The sequence below is a fragment of the Penicillium pulvis genome (assembly GCF_028828015.1).
Source record: "Penicillium pulvis strain IBT 33274 chromosome Unknown contig_23_segment0_segment0, whole genome shotgun sequence".
NCBI classification, from domain to species: domain Eukaryota; kingdom Fungi; phylum Ascomycota; class Eurotiomycetes; order Eurotiales; family Aspergillaceae; genus Penicillium; species Penicillium pulvis.
The window spans coordinates 1,014,659-1,028,812 of NW_026643075.1; the positions used below are offsets into that span (position 1 = coordinate 1,014,659).

The window sequence follows — 14,154 nt, forward strand, 5'->3', positions numbered from 1 at the left end:
TTTCTTTCTGTACATAAACGAGTTCCTTTTGTTCTCTCATCTCACTTGAACTTGCATGTCTGGTCGAGTCTCAACTATGATCAAGATTGGGCTTTAAAGTGGTTTCTCCTGACAAAACAAACAACTTCTTCTCTACCTACCCCTCGACATAACAACAACTTTCGACAAGTCTCTGCATACCGCCTTTTACCATGGCGATTCATGACGATGTCCAAATCGGCGACGTCGTCAACGTGCCTGGGGGCATGTTTGGCACGGTAAAATACCTGGGGTCCGTGGCGGGCAAGCCGGGTCGATTCGCGGGCATCGAGTTGAGCAATGAGCATGCGGCTCGCGGAAAGAACAATGGAGACGTGGAAGGACGAAAATACTTTGCGACTTCAGTTCCAGGGTCGGGAATCTTTGTCCCCATGAACAACAGCAAGTACGTCACTCGACGAGCCACGTCAAACAACTTCGCGGTGCCTACAACTCCGGGGCGTGCCCCGCCTGTCAACTTCAGCAAGTCAGTTGGTCCGAGCCTTTCTACACCTCGTCCTCGGATCCGTCGTCCCTCTCTTCCTCGACCCGAATCTCCACGTGTTCCTCCCCCGAAGCTGAGTTTGGGTGGCTTACGCACCCCATCCGCCGCGTCGAGAACATCAGCCTCCAATGGTTACCAACGGAGTCCTACCAAGGCCCCGTCACGACTATCTGATCGGCCACCGTCAAGGATCAGCGTCGATGATGATGCCTCGTCATATGGTAGACCATCTGACTTCCAGCGTCCATCCTCAGCGGAAACCCAGGAATTGAAGGATCAAATTAAAATTTTGGAAAAGCAACTATCAGATCGGGACAAGCAATTGGATGAGCAGACAAAGATTCTCGGCGATTTCCAAAGGACCATGGAGGAACTGGAAGGATCGGATGCCATGTCGGTCCGTGCCCAGCTTCGGGAAAGGAACGATCGGATCAACCAATTGACCGCTGAATTCGATGGCCACCGGGCTGATTTCCGTAGTACTCTTGATACATTGGAAATAGCTGCCTCCGAGACTGAGCGTGTCTACGAGCAGCGTCTGGATGAATTGCTGCAACAGAACAAGGAGCTCCAGGATCGCGGGGAAGATGTGGAGATTGTGGCTCAACAATTGAAGCAGCTGGAAGAGCTCGTCTCAGAGCTGGAAGAAGGTCTGGAAGACGCCAGGCGAGGCGAAGCTGAAGCAAGAGCTGAGGTTGAGTTCCTTCGTGGGGAGGTCGAGAGGACCAAGTTGGAGTTGAAGAAAGAGCGTGATCACTCGGTGGCAGCGCTGAAGGATGCGCATGCCGCGTCCGATGGGCCCCGTCACTCAAATGAGATCGAGCAGAAAGACGACGAGATTCGAGGCCTAAAGGCTATCATCCATTCTCTGAGCCGCGGAAATCCCAATGCCAGTCACAATGATGGCACGGATGCTCAGAACGAGCAGAACGAGCGCATTGCCCAACTGGAGCAACGGCTCCAGGAAACCGAGGGTAATACTGAACGCAAAGACACTCGCATCGAGGAGCTAGAACGGCAGCTGCAGGAGCTCCAGGTGAGCTCCAACGAAGGAGGTCGCAATCGAAGCTCTACTGTGACCCTCTCTCCGCCCAAGCAGCACAAGCCGTCTGGCTCCCAGGGTAACATTACTGTGAACAACAATATCAATCATGATCACCGTCTCTCGGATCGTACTGTTGTCCCAACCGACTGGCATGATGCTCCATCAGAGCCTCGCCAGCACAACCGCGGCATGTCCAATTCGTCGCAATCACGGCTTGAGCCCATGCCCGAGTCAGAGCGCTCTTCCGATGACGATACTTTGTGGTGTGAGATCTGCGAAACGGGTGGCCATGACATTCTGAATTGCACCAGCATGTTCGGAGCTGGCAACAATACCAAGACTAAGGCCACGGAGGCATCGAACGATCACGCTGGAAAGTCTGATGACCACACTGATGTGAGCCAAACCGATGACAGTGAAATTCACGATAAGACTCCCTCTCCCAAGACTGGCCGAGACGTTGTCCTTGAGGGATTGAAGGGCATTGGTGGTCTGGGCAATTCTATGGCCCCTGTTGCTGGAAAATCCTCTGGGGTCATTGACGAGTCCAAGTGGTGTGCTCTTTGTGAGCGCGATGGCCATGAGAGCATCGACTGTCCTTTTGATGAATAATGTCCCGGTGATGCAAAAAGTATGAGTTGTTGTGTTGGAGGTTTTTTGGACACCGACACTAGGTGATTCTCGGTTGCATCTTGACTCTTCTTCTAGTACATGATTTCCTCTTTCTATAACTACCCCCTTTTACATTCTTTTTCTACTCCCCATCACACGAGATCCGGTCCGCTGTGGTTGATGACTGTCGGTGCCTTTTCTTTCGTTTCAAACTCTGTATTATTCCCTACCGTTTCATACCTTGGCCACTTTCGTGGTGCTTGTTGATATACACCTTCTTTGTCTGACCCTTGTCAGTCTTTCCCTTTTCTCAACTTCCCCTTTCACATTGTTATCATCACCCCTGGTGTCCATGGCTATCAAGTTTGTTGATGTAGACCCAGTTTGGGTCTTTGTCTATGTCATACTCTGGACTTGAGCTGGAGGCTAATATAAAATCTAATCCATCATACCTCAATCACTGTTTCTCTCGTATTTCTCGAGCAAGGGCGCTTCTCGCATATGCACCTAGGCTAGATGGCACTATCAAATATCACATATTTTCATAGTCATAATGTTGAATGCATCACTCATAATACAGTTTTACTTCACTTCTATACGAGATGCAACCCCACCAGAACCACTCCTTACTCCACATAGACAGGGATTCAACTCCCCTTTATTCAGGTTGCGTCCCTTATTCAAGGCTGCACCACCTCCCCTTCCTGATATCTTACCGCCGCCATTTCTCCACAACCCTTGCACCGTCTTTTTTCCTCGTCTGCTCCAAATTCCTCCACGACAGCCTTAACCTGCGTCCCTAGATCCGTGCATACAAACCTTTTCTCCCATACGATCTCGCTACACTTCCGGCAATACCATCGCATAATGTCCACTGCTCCATCTGGTCGTGGCTGCTCCATCACTACACCGACCGTGTCCTTAAATCGGACCGGGCTGTGCGGTGTGTTTGCCGGCAACAGGAAGATCGATCCTTCGTGGATCGGAATATCCTGGAACGTGGGCGGATTGGTTGACGGGTCAACTGTCTTGAGGAGCATGGATCCTCTGTATTGGTAGAAAAATTCGGGAGTTGTGTTGATGTGGTAGTCTGTTCGCGCGTTGGGTCCGCCGACGATCATCACAGTGTAGCCGGCTGTTGCCGGGGTTGAGGGGTGGTAGACACAGTAATTATTGACTGGTGGTTGTAGGAGATGGGAGTTTTCTTCGAGCCTGGTTAGTAGAGCTGTTAGTCACTGTACGGAGTTGGTTGTGAGATCGGAGTGTAGCTTGAATTCTTGTGGAGATTCATGGCACCCCGCTATGATTCATCAGCAATATGAGGGGGAGCTCAAAATGACTCTTACCATTTGGGGATGTTGAGAGCCGGAGGCAACATCGTGGTAACTATGCCGACGGGAACGGGTGTAATGAATTGACGAAGATGAAAGTTGTGCGGAGTCAATCTTCGATCTAGTAATAGAGTCGCATGTCAGGGTCTGATGTTCATTAGATTCATTATCTGATCGGTGATAACAACTCGGACATAAGCCGATGCGCCGGATCGGATTAATGTGACTCCGCCAAATTTTTCTTTTTTCGTTTGAAGCTTCAATGGGTCTCGACGCTTGACCAGGTTAAGACAGCACATCATGGCGACCCAACAACCCCCGTTGAAGTTTACTTCACACCATAACCTCATCTATCGTCTCGTTCTTTCCACACTCACCGGCCGCACAGTTCACATCTCACAAATTCGTTCGAACTCGCCAACCAACCCCGGTCTCGCTCCCCATGAGATCTCTTTCCTGCGCCTCTTGGAGGCCGTCACCAATGGCTCCCAAATGGAAATTTCGTACACAGGTACAATTGTTGTGTACAAGCCCGGTCTGATCACCGGTACTGCGCCGGGTAGCGGTGCCAGTGGAGGCTTGATCAGACACGAATTGCCTTCGAACTGCAACCGCGGCCTCAGCTACTACCTGATCCCTCTCTGCCTTTTGGCCCCCTTCTCTAAAGCGCCCATGAAGGTTCTTTTCTCCGGTCCCGGTGTTATCACATCCTCGACCCCTACCGGCGATATGTCTGTCGACAGCGTCCGCACAGCCATCCTCCCGCTCTACAACCAGTTCGGCATGTTCAACAACGTGGAACTCCGCATCTTAAAACGCTCGAACCCGGGTCCCAATGGTCGCGGTGGTGGTGGTGAGGTGCAATTTGTGTTCGGTCATCAGATTCGTCTCCCGAAGACGTTGCACCTGATGAACCCGGGTCGCATCAAGCGCATCCGTGGTGTCGTCTACTCCGTCGGTGTGTCGGGCTCCAACAACGCTCGCATGATTGAAACCGCCCGTGGAATTCTCAACCCTCTTAGCCCCGATACCTACATCTTCTCCGACGTTTCGTCTGCGCCTCTAATCCCTGCCCCGGACAGGAGCAACCCTAACGCAAAGAAGAAGATTGGTCTTGGATTCGGTTTGTCGCTGGTGGCGGAGTCTTCTACCGGATGTCTCTACTCAGCGGATGTGGCCTCGCCACCTTCCGGTGGCCAGCCTCCAGAGGATATCGGTAAGCAGTGCGCATACCAGCTGCTAGAGACCATCTCCAAGGGCGGTTGTGTTGCCCCGGCTGCGGCTCCGACCTTGTTGACCCTCATGACCATGGGCTCAGAGGATGTCGGTCGCTTGCAGGTGGGCCGGGAGGTGATCGCTGACCCCAACCTGATCCAGCTTGCCCGGGACTTGACCAAGTTCGGTGCTCCTGGCTGGGGTATCCGTGATGCTTCGGATGAGAATGACTCTGGGGATGTGATCATCAGTGTGGTTGGTCGTGGTATCGGCAATGTCGGCAGAAAGGTTGCTTAGACGATGATCGATGTTCTCCAACCCCCGTTTGCCAGTCTTATTGCACTTGACGCACCATAGACTCTCTCGCCAGTCTCTGCCGGAAGGACACATCTACAGATGACTGCTCACACCTGATGATTTGGGGTCATTCCATATCACATGGCCCCGACATGGCTTGGAACGCGCCGTTTTGTGCTCACATGGATTTGTGATGATTCGGCTTTGAACAACAAGTTGGAAAGGCCCAGAAAGGGTGATCTGCCACCGTCGTGTTGTCCACACCATTGTCCATGCTCTTTTTGAACCGGAATATCATGATACCCGATGTCTCTTATTGTTCACCTCCAAAAGTCAACCCTCCTATTTTGTTTTGCATCGCATATTGGCGCTCCCTGTTGGATTGGAGTTTGTGTATATACTGTACCAGAAAAAGAGGATTTCTATCATACGTTCATTTCGTCACATCAAGGATAAAAGACAACTAGTTCAAACCTATATGAGCACCAAGCGAAAGGTGTGAAGGGATGAGGAACTTAGAAATAGAGGCTTCTCAAGATCTTACCTGCGATCAAGAGTCAACAAACATAGCTTGGTCGGAATAAAAAAGTTATAGAGACAAGGAGCTGATTGAAGGAGAAGAAGGAGAAGAGGGAGAAGAAGGAGAAGAGGGAGAAGAGGACAAGTTGTGGAGATGGAGGTTGAAAGAAGGAAAAAGGAACAAGTTTAAAGAGGGAGACGAAAATACTCGTCCCAGTTTGTGGTAAGGGAAGAGTGGAAGATCAGGAAACAAGTTGAAATGCGACAAAGTGTAGTTATTTCACCCATACAATAAGGACAAAATGTTATCAATCTTTTGTCTATGGTGAATGCAATCTAGTATCTAGTATATTTTTCGCAAAACTGATCAAAATCCCATCAAATGCACCAACACCAACACCAAATATGCAAAAAAACCCAGACCCGTATATATAGCTCAAACTATTCCGAAACATCTTCATCCTTTCCAGGGTACATAATATCCTGTCGAATCACCGCTAGTACGTGGTTGACTAAAACGAACAACCACATGGAAATAACACAAATCGATAAAGCCGATCCAACACCCTTGATCGCAGCACTCTCGAACGAGGTACCCAAGGTGATGGTAGCAATAGTGAATCCAGTATTCGGGAAAACCATAGCCCACCAACTAAGATGGAATGCGGTGGGTGGGGACCGAAGGACCGCAATCAACGCAATGCAAAAGAACCACAGGCTAAGAGCCCAAAGAAAAGCACCGGCAGCCAGGGCCAAGATCTCAATCATCCGCCCATCTGCAGCAGTATCTTCACTGCCCATTACATTGAAGGTCTCCGGGAGACCACGGGCCATGCCGATGAGTGCCAAGGCAGTGAAGGCTGGTGGGCCAACACAGATGAACATACCCGGTCTGTGCTCGCGGTTCGGGAGACCAGACTCCATCAGTCGTCCAATGTAATGGGAGTACATCATGAAGCTGATACAGAATCCGAGACCTTGAAAAGTCATGCCGGCTGTGACCACTGGAATGGAAGATCGGGCGGGCTGTCGCTCTGCGATGACGGATGCAATAGTGCCGCTGAGCATGATTGGGAAGGCTGGCAGGATCCATGAGGGCATCATAGTTTGTAGACGGTATGTGACCGAGGAAAAGAGGTAGGAGTATTGGAAGATGGCCACGGCAAAGGTGCACACGCAGTACATCCAGAACAGGACCTCAAGGGTGGTTGAGAAGGCTTGCGCCGGGTCATCTCCAAAGTACTTCTCTAAACCACAAATCATTGTTGCGACGGAGAGCCAGAAGGTTGGGAAGAATAATCCTTCTCGATCGTGTGTGATGGATTGCACTAGTCCACCGTGGATGATGAATCGTGCCGCCATAGATGAACAGACTAAGGCGAACATGAGCAAGTTGATTATATAGATTGCCAGGCCGATTTCGGTTAGGCCTTTGAACCGGTTGGGTTGGCTTGCAATCAAAAGAGCCAGACCACCCGTGCTCATGGTCAATGTGTACCAAGCCCATGTGAAATGACGGAGTCGTTGACGGTATGATAATTGAACTGGCTTGTCGGACTTTTCTCCATCGAGGATAGGGGTGTCGGAGTGGGAGGAGTGAGGAGGAAGCTCGTAGGAATCTGCCCCTAAGAAACCGGGGTGGGACATGTTGCAAGAGTAATAGCAATGGATTTAGATGTGTTATGGAAAATGAGTATAACAGTTGAAATGCAATGAAGAGACAATGCTCGCTGTGTATGTAATTGAAGTTGAGATTGATCTATAGAAAGCGCGAGGAACTCAATGGATTTAAACCAAACCCTCTGGAGTCCGGGGGCAAACAATGCGGAGAATGAATATCGATTCATGCCCAAAGCTCACAACTTGAGTTGACAAGCCAAGAAAACACCAAGAAACTTGCACAGCCAGAGATGTATAGTACAGGGGTCCCTCTTGAATATTGACCTACCAGCGTCAACATAGTTATCAGGGCCCATCGAGGCCGCGACAAACCAAGAAGTCAAGAATAGATCGACCAGGTCTGATCTTGGCATATTTCATCACCAACATCTATGCCTACGGGGTATACAATTAGTAGGGGGAAAGGGGGTAAACGATCCACCGCGGGCTGAGCACTAGGGTTAAAGCTATTGTATAAAGAAATTGCGATGCCTTGGTGGAAAAAGGTTCACCAATAGCCAAGAACTCTGATCGTAAAGTTTGCTTCGTCAGTCTGCTCTGAGCCCCTGAGTCGCCACGTCTAATTGAACATCTGCCGTTGCACTGTATCACCACTCACGCCAAGGTCCTGAGGTTACCTAGATTATGGGTATGAAATCATCGGGCCGATTTTTGAGGACCCGGGACTGTCCGATAGACTTCGCGGCCTTGGTATCCTCCCGAACTTGTTGTGTTTCAATATGGCCAAGAGCCAAGAGCCAAGGGCCAAGACGACCATGATCGACGTCGCATCTTTAGACGGTCCGCTGCCAAGCTTTTTGTGGCAGTGAAGAATAGGCGAACGCAAAAATCAATGGCGATGCAGGCCTATTGACAGGGAGAAGGGGCTCGAGCGGAAGTACGTTGCAACTGCAGTGCAGTGCCAGGTCAGAGTGGATCTCGTGATTGATCCAGACCTAAGTTTCCCCCTGAACATCTTCCTTATCATCACAGCCTCCGCCAACTAGCACTATTGACTCCGGTAATTTGCCAAGACTTCCTCTACGTGGGCGCAGTACGGATTACTACTGGCTTCCATGCTTAGAAATGGGCGCTTAGAATTGGCGACATCACTGTGCCAAGGATGCCTAGAGTTGTTGCATGTAGATCGTTTGACCTCTCAAATCTACAATGGCACATTAATAGGAGCATTATCATTTGCTATTGGTTGAACAAATTTTTAGCCATAATTCCAAAACAATGCCCCTCTTAACTGGCAACATGAAATATAATTGCAGTCTTTCGAAGGAAGCTCTACCGTGCGGGGGGCATAAGGAGAGTCGCTGGGTTCCCATCATTTCCGGCTATCTCCTCGAGACCACAAGACCACAAGGGAGTCTCCATGACTTTGGGTCCAAATGTTCCATTCTCTGCTGCTGCTTTGACCACTTCTTCGGAGACTGGAACTGCCCGCTCGGCATTGTAAGAGAAGTGGCTGGGCGGTATCATTGAAGAGGAAATTGACCTTTTGCTCGCCATTTCGAGGAACGTCTTCAGCGACAGAATGGAACCCAAAATCCATCTTTTGCCTTTGACAATTCCCGCGTCTGTCTCAGGCTTTTTTCCAATGAAACATTTCGGGAATGTATGTTTGAAGACCTGTTCGAACACTTTATCCCACGAGAGCTCATAATCTGGCCTCAGAGCACTTGAGTCGGCGCTTAAGCCCAACAATGCATAGAATGCTCGCTAGTCTGGTGGCTGCGATAAATGCCCATGAGTTCCCCTATAGGGGAGGTTCCATGTGAGTCAAGTTCGTACTTAGGCCGATAAAGCGCGCCCTTATGAGAAGCAAAACTGGACGAATCCTAGTTAGAAGATATCAAGAAAAGCCTAGTTTCCTGACACCTTCACAAAAGACATGTGCGTTGGAAGGAGGATTCAGTCCAAGGGGTATCAAGTTTGCAAGACATCTCCTGGGTATGCATTATAGGCAATAGGAGATATTCATCACTCAGCGATGGATCAAATGTATCACTGGTGTTTTGAAGGTTCTAGTATTGCGCCAAGTTCTATGTAGAACTTGAGTACCACGGTTGACTCGACTGACTGGCGGGGGATTAAGGCCTCACCCGACAAATCCACAAATCCACAATTACTGTAGAACAGTATTGTGATGTTTCAACTGAATTCACAGATACGCTTCTACGCTTATCATAAGTACGAGCAAAGTTCCCAATGATTAATATGGACTGTTTGCCTCTATAGTAAATTTTTCGAATAAAATCGCTCAATATTGATCATCTGCAGCTCCAATATTCAGTCTAAAATAGATCCCTCCAATCACACCCCATTCACATCATCCGATAAACAACATCAGAGGCCAGCTCCGGCGTCGTATCCAGCAATACCCGAAGATTCCGCGGCAGTGCATTCTCACTCCGCTCATTCTTAGCTTCCATCGGACGAACAGCCGGTGTAACAGCCTCACTATCACCAGGCGAATGATACCTAGCCAATGACTTCAACTTACAAGCCGCATAATGAACGACCAAGCGGCGCAGCTCGTTCTCCCGAATTTGTGTCGCAACTGTTTCAGAAATCGGCTCTAGCCGATCTGTGTGGGTGTATGTGTAACGAAGCAGATCAAGGACCATTGGAGCTTGGAGTGTGGCCAAGTCGCCAAGAGGTTGGGAATCAAGAATGGGAGTCATGGCATCTGCATCTTCGAGGGCTAGACTTAGGAGAGCGCGGTGGAGCTTGCGGAGACAGAGTTGCGCTAGGGAGGGAATGAGGAATCGGGTGGCGAAGACGTATACCTTGGCGTGGAAGGTTAGGTAGGGAACTTCGGTTTCGGATGTAGTGGGTGTTTGGGTTGGGGTTTGTTCGTCATTGTATTGGAGGGCGGCGAATTCACCCCAGAGACTTAGGCCTGGTGTGCGGGGGGATGAGTCGGCTTGGGATTGTTTGGCGAAGGACATGTCGATAGATGGCTTGGTAGGGGCTTGATTTTGGTCTTCCACATCAACTTCCCATGGCTCTTGGGGGGCTTCTTCGGGAGCGTGTTCTTCTGCTTGCTCCCATTCTTCTGTCGGCTTTTCTGCTTCGACCACTGTTTCAAGCTCCGGCTCGGGCTCGGCAGGGGTAGGGGCATCATATGCTGGTTCCGGCTCTGCTGGCGCCGAGGGTTCATCATACCAGTCAACCGGGTTCGTCTCGGCAGTCTGCTCGGGCACACCCAATTGTGCGTCATCTAGATCTGCTGGGAATTCAGGAGGTGGTGTCGATGGCGGTGTGAAGTTGACAGGTGCCTCCTCGGTGAACTCTTGGTCCTTCTTCTTTCCCTTTTTGCCTTTCTTTCCTTTCTTGTTTTTGGTGTCTTTTGGAGAATCCCAAGGGTCTGTCTTGGCTGCTGGTGCTGCGTCTGCCTCAACGTCGGGCTGAGCCTCAGCTTCCACTGGCTCGACAACCTCGTAGGAGGCATCTTCAGGCATTACAGGTGTATCCTCCACCGGTATATCCTCCATTTGGGTCTCCGCCAATGGCTCCTCACCAGCAACAGGGCTGGCTTTGGATTGGTGTTCGGGTTCGGGCTCGGGCTCGGGCTGAACCTGCGGTTGAGGCTGAAGCTGGAGTTGCGGCTGAGGTTGATATTGAGGTTGGGGCTGGGTTTGAAGCTGAAGCTGAGGCTTGGGTTCGATCTGTCGTCTTACTGATCGGCTGGCAGATGAGACAGATCCCGGTGGTGATGGAGCAGGTGGTGGCACACCAGATGACATTGACTCCGAGCGATACATGCCTCGCCATGTTCCTGTAGGACTGAGGGCACTCTCTCGTCTTGTCTTCTCCTCTCGGTGGACTGGTGGTTTCGGGGCTTTGTAGTCGCCTCGGTATGTATATGCCCAGAATGCAGCAAAGGTTTCGGCATCGAATTCCTCCAATGTCACAACGGAGCCGGACCCGAGCTTTGAATCCTTCACGACGGACTTCTCCTTCACGAATTTCTCCAATTCTGGCGATACATGACGAGCTAGATCCGAATGGATCGTCTGCTTGACACGTCCCGGGCCGAGAAAGAAGGTCCAGACGGAAGACTCGCTGGTACTATCCATTGATCGCGCTGTTAGTCCAATTCTTCCATCTTATATTCATGCCATGGCCTACCTTTGGTCGTCCGGAAATTCCATGATGAGCTAATACTTTGTGATTGGCTCCAAAAGAAAAGAGCTTTGGTGCAGGGATTACAAGCTTGGGAATCACTACAGAGTTAAATATGCATTCCAAGCTTTGGGCCAAATCACAAGGAAGCTCACGCGCCCTAAGCGACCCATTGTAGTTCCCTTAGTCTGCTACGTGGACGACCCTGATGGGTGTGGGGGGGTCCAACGTCCAAAATAGTATACGCCAACATGCCAGCAGACCGACTTTGATTATGAAGCTAAGAGTGGATTAGGTACCTATCGCCTTGAAAGCGATATGGAGCTCGGAAAACTACTCAACTCGGCGCAGTATGCTCCCAATCCATGCAGGAAAACCACCTAGAGGTTTGTGAATCCCGATGCCTGCAGCTTTATCAATGCATACTGCACCCATTCTGCCATTTTTTCTGTGTCGGGACAAACTCTCGTGAATTGGAGGCATTTGATTTGTCCAGAGTGGATGCATCGGGATGGGCGACGTTCGCCGTTCGTGCCCAATCCCAGCCTTCAGAAGAACCCAACTGCGGGCCTTCAATGTTGATTTGTCCATCGGGCCTTGATCTGCTTGCTCACAGCTTCACTTTTTTTTTTTAATTCGCCTTGCTTGTCTGTCGGTTTTCTCGTGGCGGTCTGGGGGGCTGGTAAGTGGGTGGTCGGGTTTCTGAGATGTGCCTTGATATGGTGACTCCGCTTTTATTGGCAGGAATCTCGTACTTTTGTTCATTTTTTGGTCTTTCTTGGTCTTTCTTTCATCTTACGATAACGAATATGCGATAGCGAAGTCAGTGTTCACCGTCATGTGAAATTCGTCATTGTGGGAATGGATGGTGAATCAATTTAGATCGAATAAGGTAAGCCCGACATGAGCTTAAATGCACCTTGCATCGCATCTACTTCATGTATAACCAAGTTGAGACCTCTGTAAACTCCATGCAATACTTTATTCTATCTACAACACTCAAGCCGAGTTGCGACTGAATCAGCTCAAGCCATGTTGATTTGGCCAACGTAATGACGTTATGTACTAGAAGCTTGTTCTTTTTTGATTGGGGCTGTCATGGAGCTCAATTCTCGTCTATTATGAGAGTCTATAAGAGAGCTGCTGTTAAGGTATATGACATCTGCTCATCGCTCTCTCTCTTTCCCTCTGATCACGATGACTAGGCATTAGCGGTCTATGCTCAGCTGAACACTTGGCATCTATGAGACCAGATCATAGCTCCCTACGCCCTACACAAGTAGTCATCCCGCACCTTTGTCGCCAATTTTATCTTTCTGAACCTTCTTCACTGGATCATGGTTTTCTCGATTTTGGTAGCTTGGAAGTTGGAGATGCGGTCTAAGCATAGGCCGGATCAACTGGTTTGAGGCTGAATACACTGAAACTTCAGACTTTTACACGGACCCCTGTCAAATCAACGATGACCGAGCTGATAACTCATTCTGGAACTCACAGCTAGGCTGGCTACAATTGGAGCAGAGCCCCCTATTTCTGGGTATCAATACGATAACTTTGCGCTTGGGTGCATCAAAGGTGCTCGTTTTGTTGATCTTCATTGGATGGGTATATGTCAACCGATGGGTCAGAGTGTCTAGTGCTTAGTTCGGCAAATGGGGCTGAACTGTATTAGTTAGGCCCCCCCCAATCCCTGTATACGAGGATTCAATCCAGTTCAAAATAAATAGACAGTTTCCCTGGTAGGGTATTATGATTTTCTCTAATACACTCTTCCTCATACAAGCTTCAATATGTCTCGAGAGATAGACCGACTGCCAATGCCCACTGAGAGGCGAAAGGTCAAAGTCATCGTCGCTAGTCCGAGTCGGTAAGCTGCCAACCTTGCCCTCTTGTTTGAGTTGCAACTAAATCGGTGCAGGTCCGGAACACTGGGTCTGTACTGGGCAATGCAAATTCTTGGCTTCAAAACATACCACATCTATGAATGTGTCGCCGTCAGTGAACTAGCTCATCTCAAGATCTTCAAAGAAGCCATCACCGCTTATTACAACCAACTCTCGGGAATCAAACGATACGATCTAGCAGATTGTGAAAAGTGGCTAGCAAACTATGACGTGAGTGAGCTTTATCCCCCATATTGGTCCCATCTGATTGCTTTAGTGCCTCATTGAGATCCCTAGTTACGTCGGAATGGACGTGATCGAAGCCTACGCGACTGATCCAGATGTAAAATTCATTCTCACGGAGCGCAGCCCGGAGAAATGGGCGAAATCTGTCAACAACTCAACTGCACATGTCGTGAATATGGCATATACCTTTCCGTTCAATATCCTCAAGTACTTCAGCTCGACGCTGTACCACTTTCTTACTATGAATACCTTGGTCTATAATGCACTTGCCTCTGGTACGAAGGTTGGGGACGAGGATAATGAAAGAATTTTGCGCAGATACTATAGCGATTAGTAAGTCAGGCCTAGTGGGGTGAATGCGAATCGGACTAATGTGTCTACTACAGCATCAAACGGGTAAAGGCGACGATTCCTGCTGATCGCCTGTGTCTTATCAATATCGAGAAAGAAAATCTGGACTGGGAAGCTATTTGTCCTTTTCTTGAGCTGCCTGTTCCTAAGGAACCCTATCCTGGTCGAAACGAGCCGGAGAAATTTCAAGCTATGGTGAAGAACTTTATAGAACCTCATGTCAAAGCTGCTGCATTGAGATTTGGGGTCACGGCTTTGACGACGTTGGGCATTCTGGGTTGGGCGTCCATGAAGTATGGCCCGTCGATTATTGCATCCGCGAACAAGTACTATTAA

General features: G+C 49.5%; 7 protein-coding genes across 7 annotated transcripts; 3 read left to right on the plus strand and 4 right to left on the minus strand.

Moving 5' to 3' along the window:
• Positions 1-191: 191 nt before the first annotated feature.
• N7503_004656 (CAP-Gly domain containing linker protein BIK1) lies at positions 192-2,180 on the plus strand (the record flags this gene model as incomplete). The annotated part of the gene is made up of 1 exon (XM_057064203.1): positions 192-2,180. The coding sequence occupies one exon, from the start codon at positions 192-194 to the stop codon at positions 2,178-2,180; it is 1,989 nt and encodes a 662-aa protein (XP_056921946.1).
• Positions 2,181-2,860: 680 nt separating this feature from the next.
• On the minus strand, positions 2,861-3,558 carry N7503_004657 (3-hydroxyanthranilate 3,4-dioxygenase; the record flags this gene model as incomplete). The annotated part of the gene is made up of 2 exons (XM_057064204.1): positions 2,861-3,392; positions 3,527-3,558. The coding sequence occupies 2 exons, from the start codon at positions 3,556-3,558 to the stop codon at positions 2,861-2,863; spliced, it is 564 nt and encodes a 187-aa protein (XP_056921947.1).
• Positions 3,559-3,811: 253 nt separating this feature from the next.
• On the plus strand, positions 3,812-5,023 carry N7503_004658 (RNA 3'-terminal phosphate cyclase-like protein; the record flags this gene model as incomplete). Its single annotated transcript, XM_057064205.1, has 1 exon — positions 3,812-5,023. The coding sequence occupies one exon, from the start codon at positions 3,812-3,814 to the stop codon at positions 5,021-5,023; it is 1,212 nt and encodes a 403-aa protein (XP_056921948.1).
• A 960-nt stretch (positions 5,024-5,983) lies between these two features.
• N7503_004659 (tellurite-resistance/dicarboxylate transporter family protein) lies at positions 5,984-7,189 on the minus strand (the record flags this gene model as incomplete). The annotated part of the gene is made up of 1 exon (XM_057064206.1): positions 5,984-7,189. The coding sequence occupies one exon, from the start codon at positions 7,187-7,189 to the stop codon at positions 5,984-5,986; it is 1,206 nt and encodes a 401-aa protein (XP_056921949.1).
• A 1,305-nt stretch (positions 7,190-8,494) lies between these two features.
• Positions 8,495-8,719, minus strand: N7503_004660 (uncharacterized protein; the record flags this gene model as incomplete). The annotated part of the gene is made up of 1 exon (XM_057064207.1): positions 8,495-8,719. The coding sequence occupies one exon, from the start codon at positions 8,717-8,719 to the stop codon at positions 8,495-8,497; it is 225 nt and encodes a 74-aa protein (XP_056921950.1).
• Positions 8,720-9,534: 815 nt separating this feature from the next.
• On the minus strand, positions 9,535-11,292 carry N7503_004661 (uncharacterized protein; the record flags this gene model as incomplete). The annotated part of the gene is made up of 2 exons (XM_057064208.1): positions 9,535-10,785; positions 10,894-11,292. 2 exons carry the CDS (start codon positions 11,290-11,292, stop codon positions 9,535-9,537), a joined length of 1,650 nt encoding a protein of 549 aa, XP_056921951.1.
• A 1,836-nt stretch (positions 11,293-13,128) lies between these two features.
• On the plus strand, positions 13,129-14,154 carry N7503_004662 (sulfotransferase family protein; the record flags this gene model as incomplete). The annotated part of the gene is made up of 4 exons (XM_057064209.1): positions 13,129-13,205; positions 13,257-13,452; positions 13,499-13,800; positions 13,854-14,154. 4 exons carry the CDS (start codon positions 13,129-13,131, stop codon positions 14,152-14,154), a joined length of 876 nt encoding a protein of 291 aa, XP_056921952.1.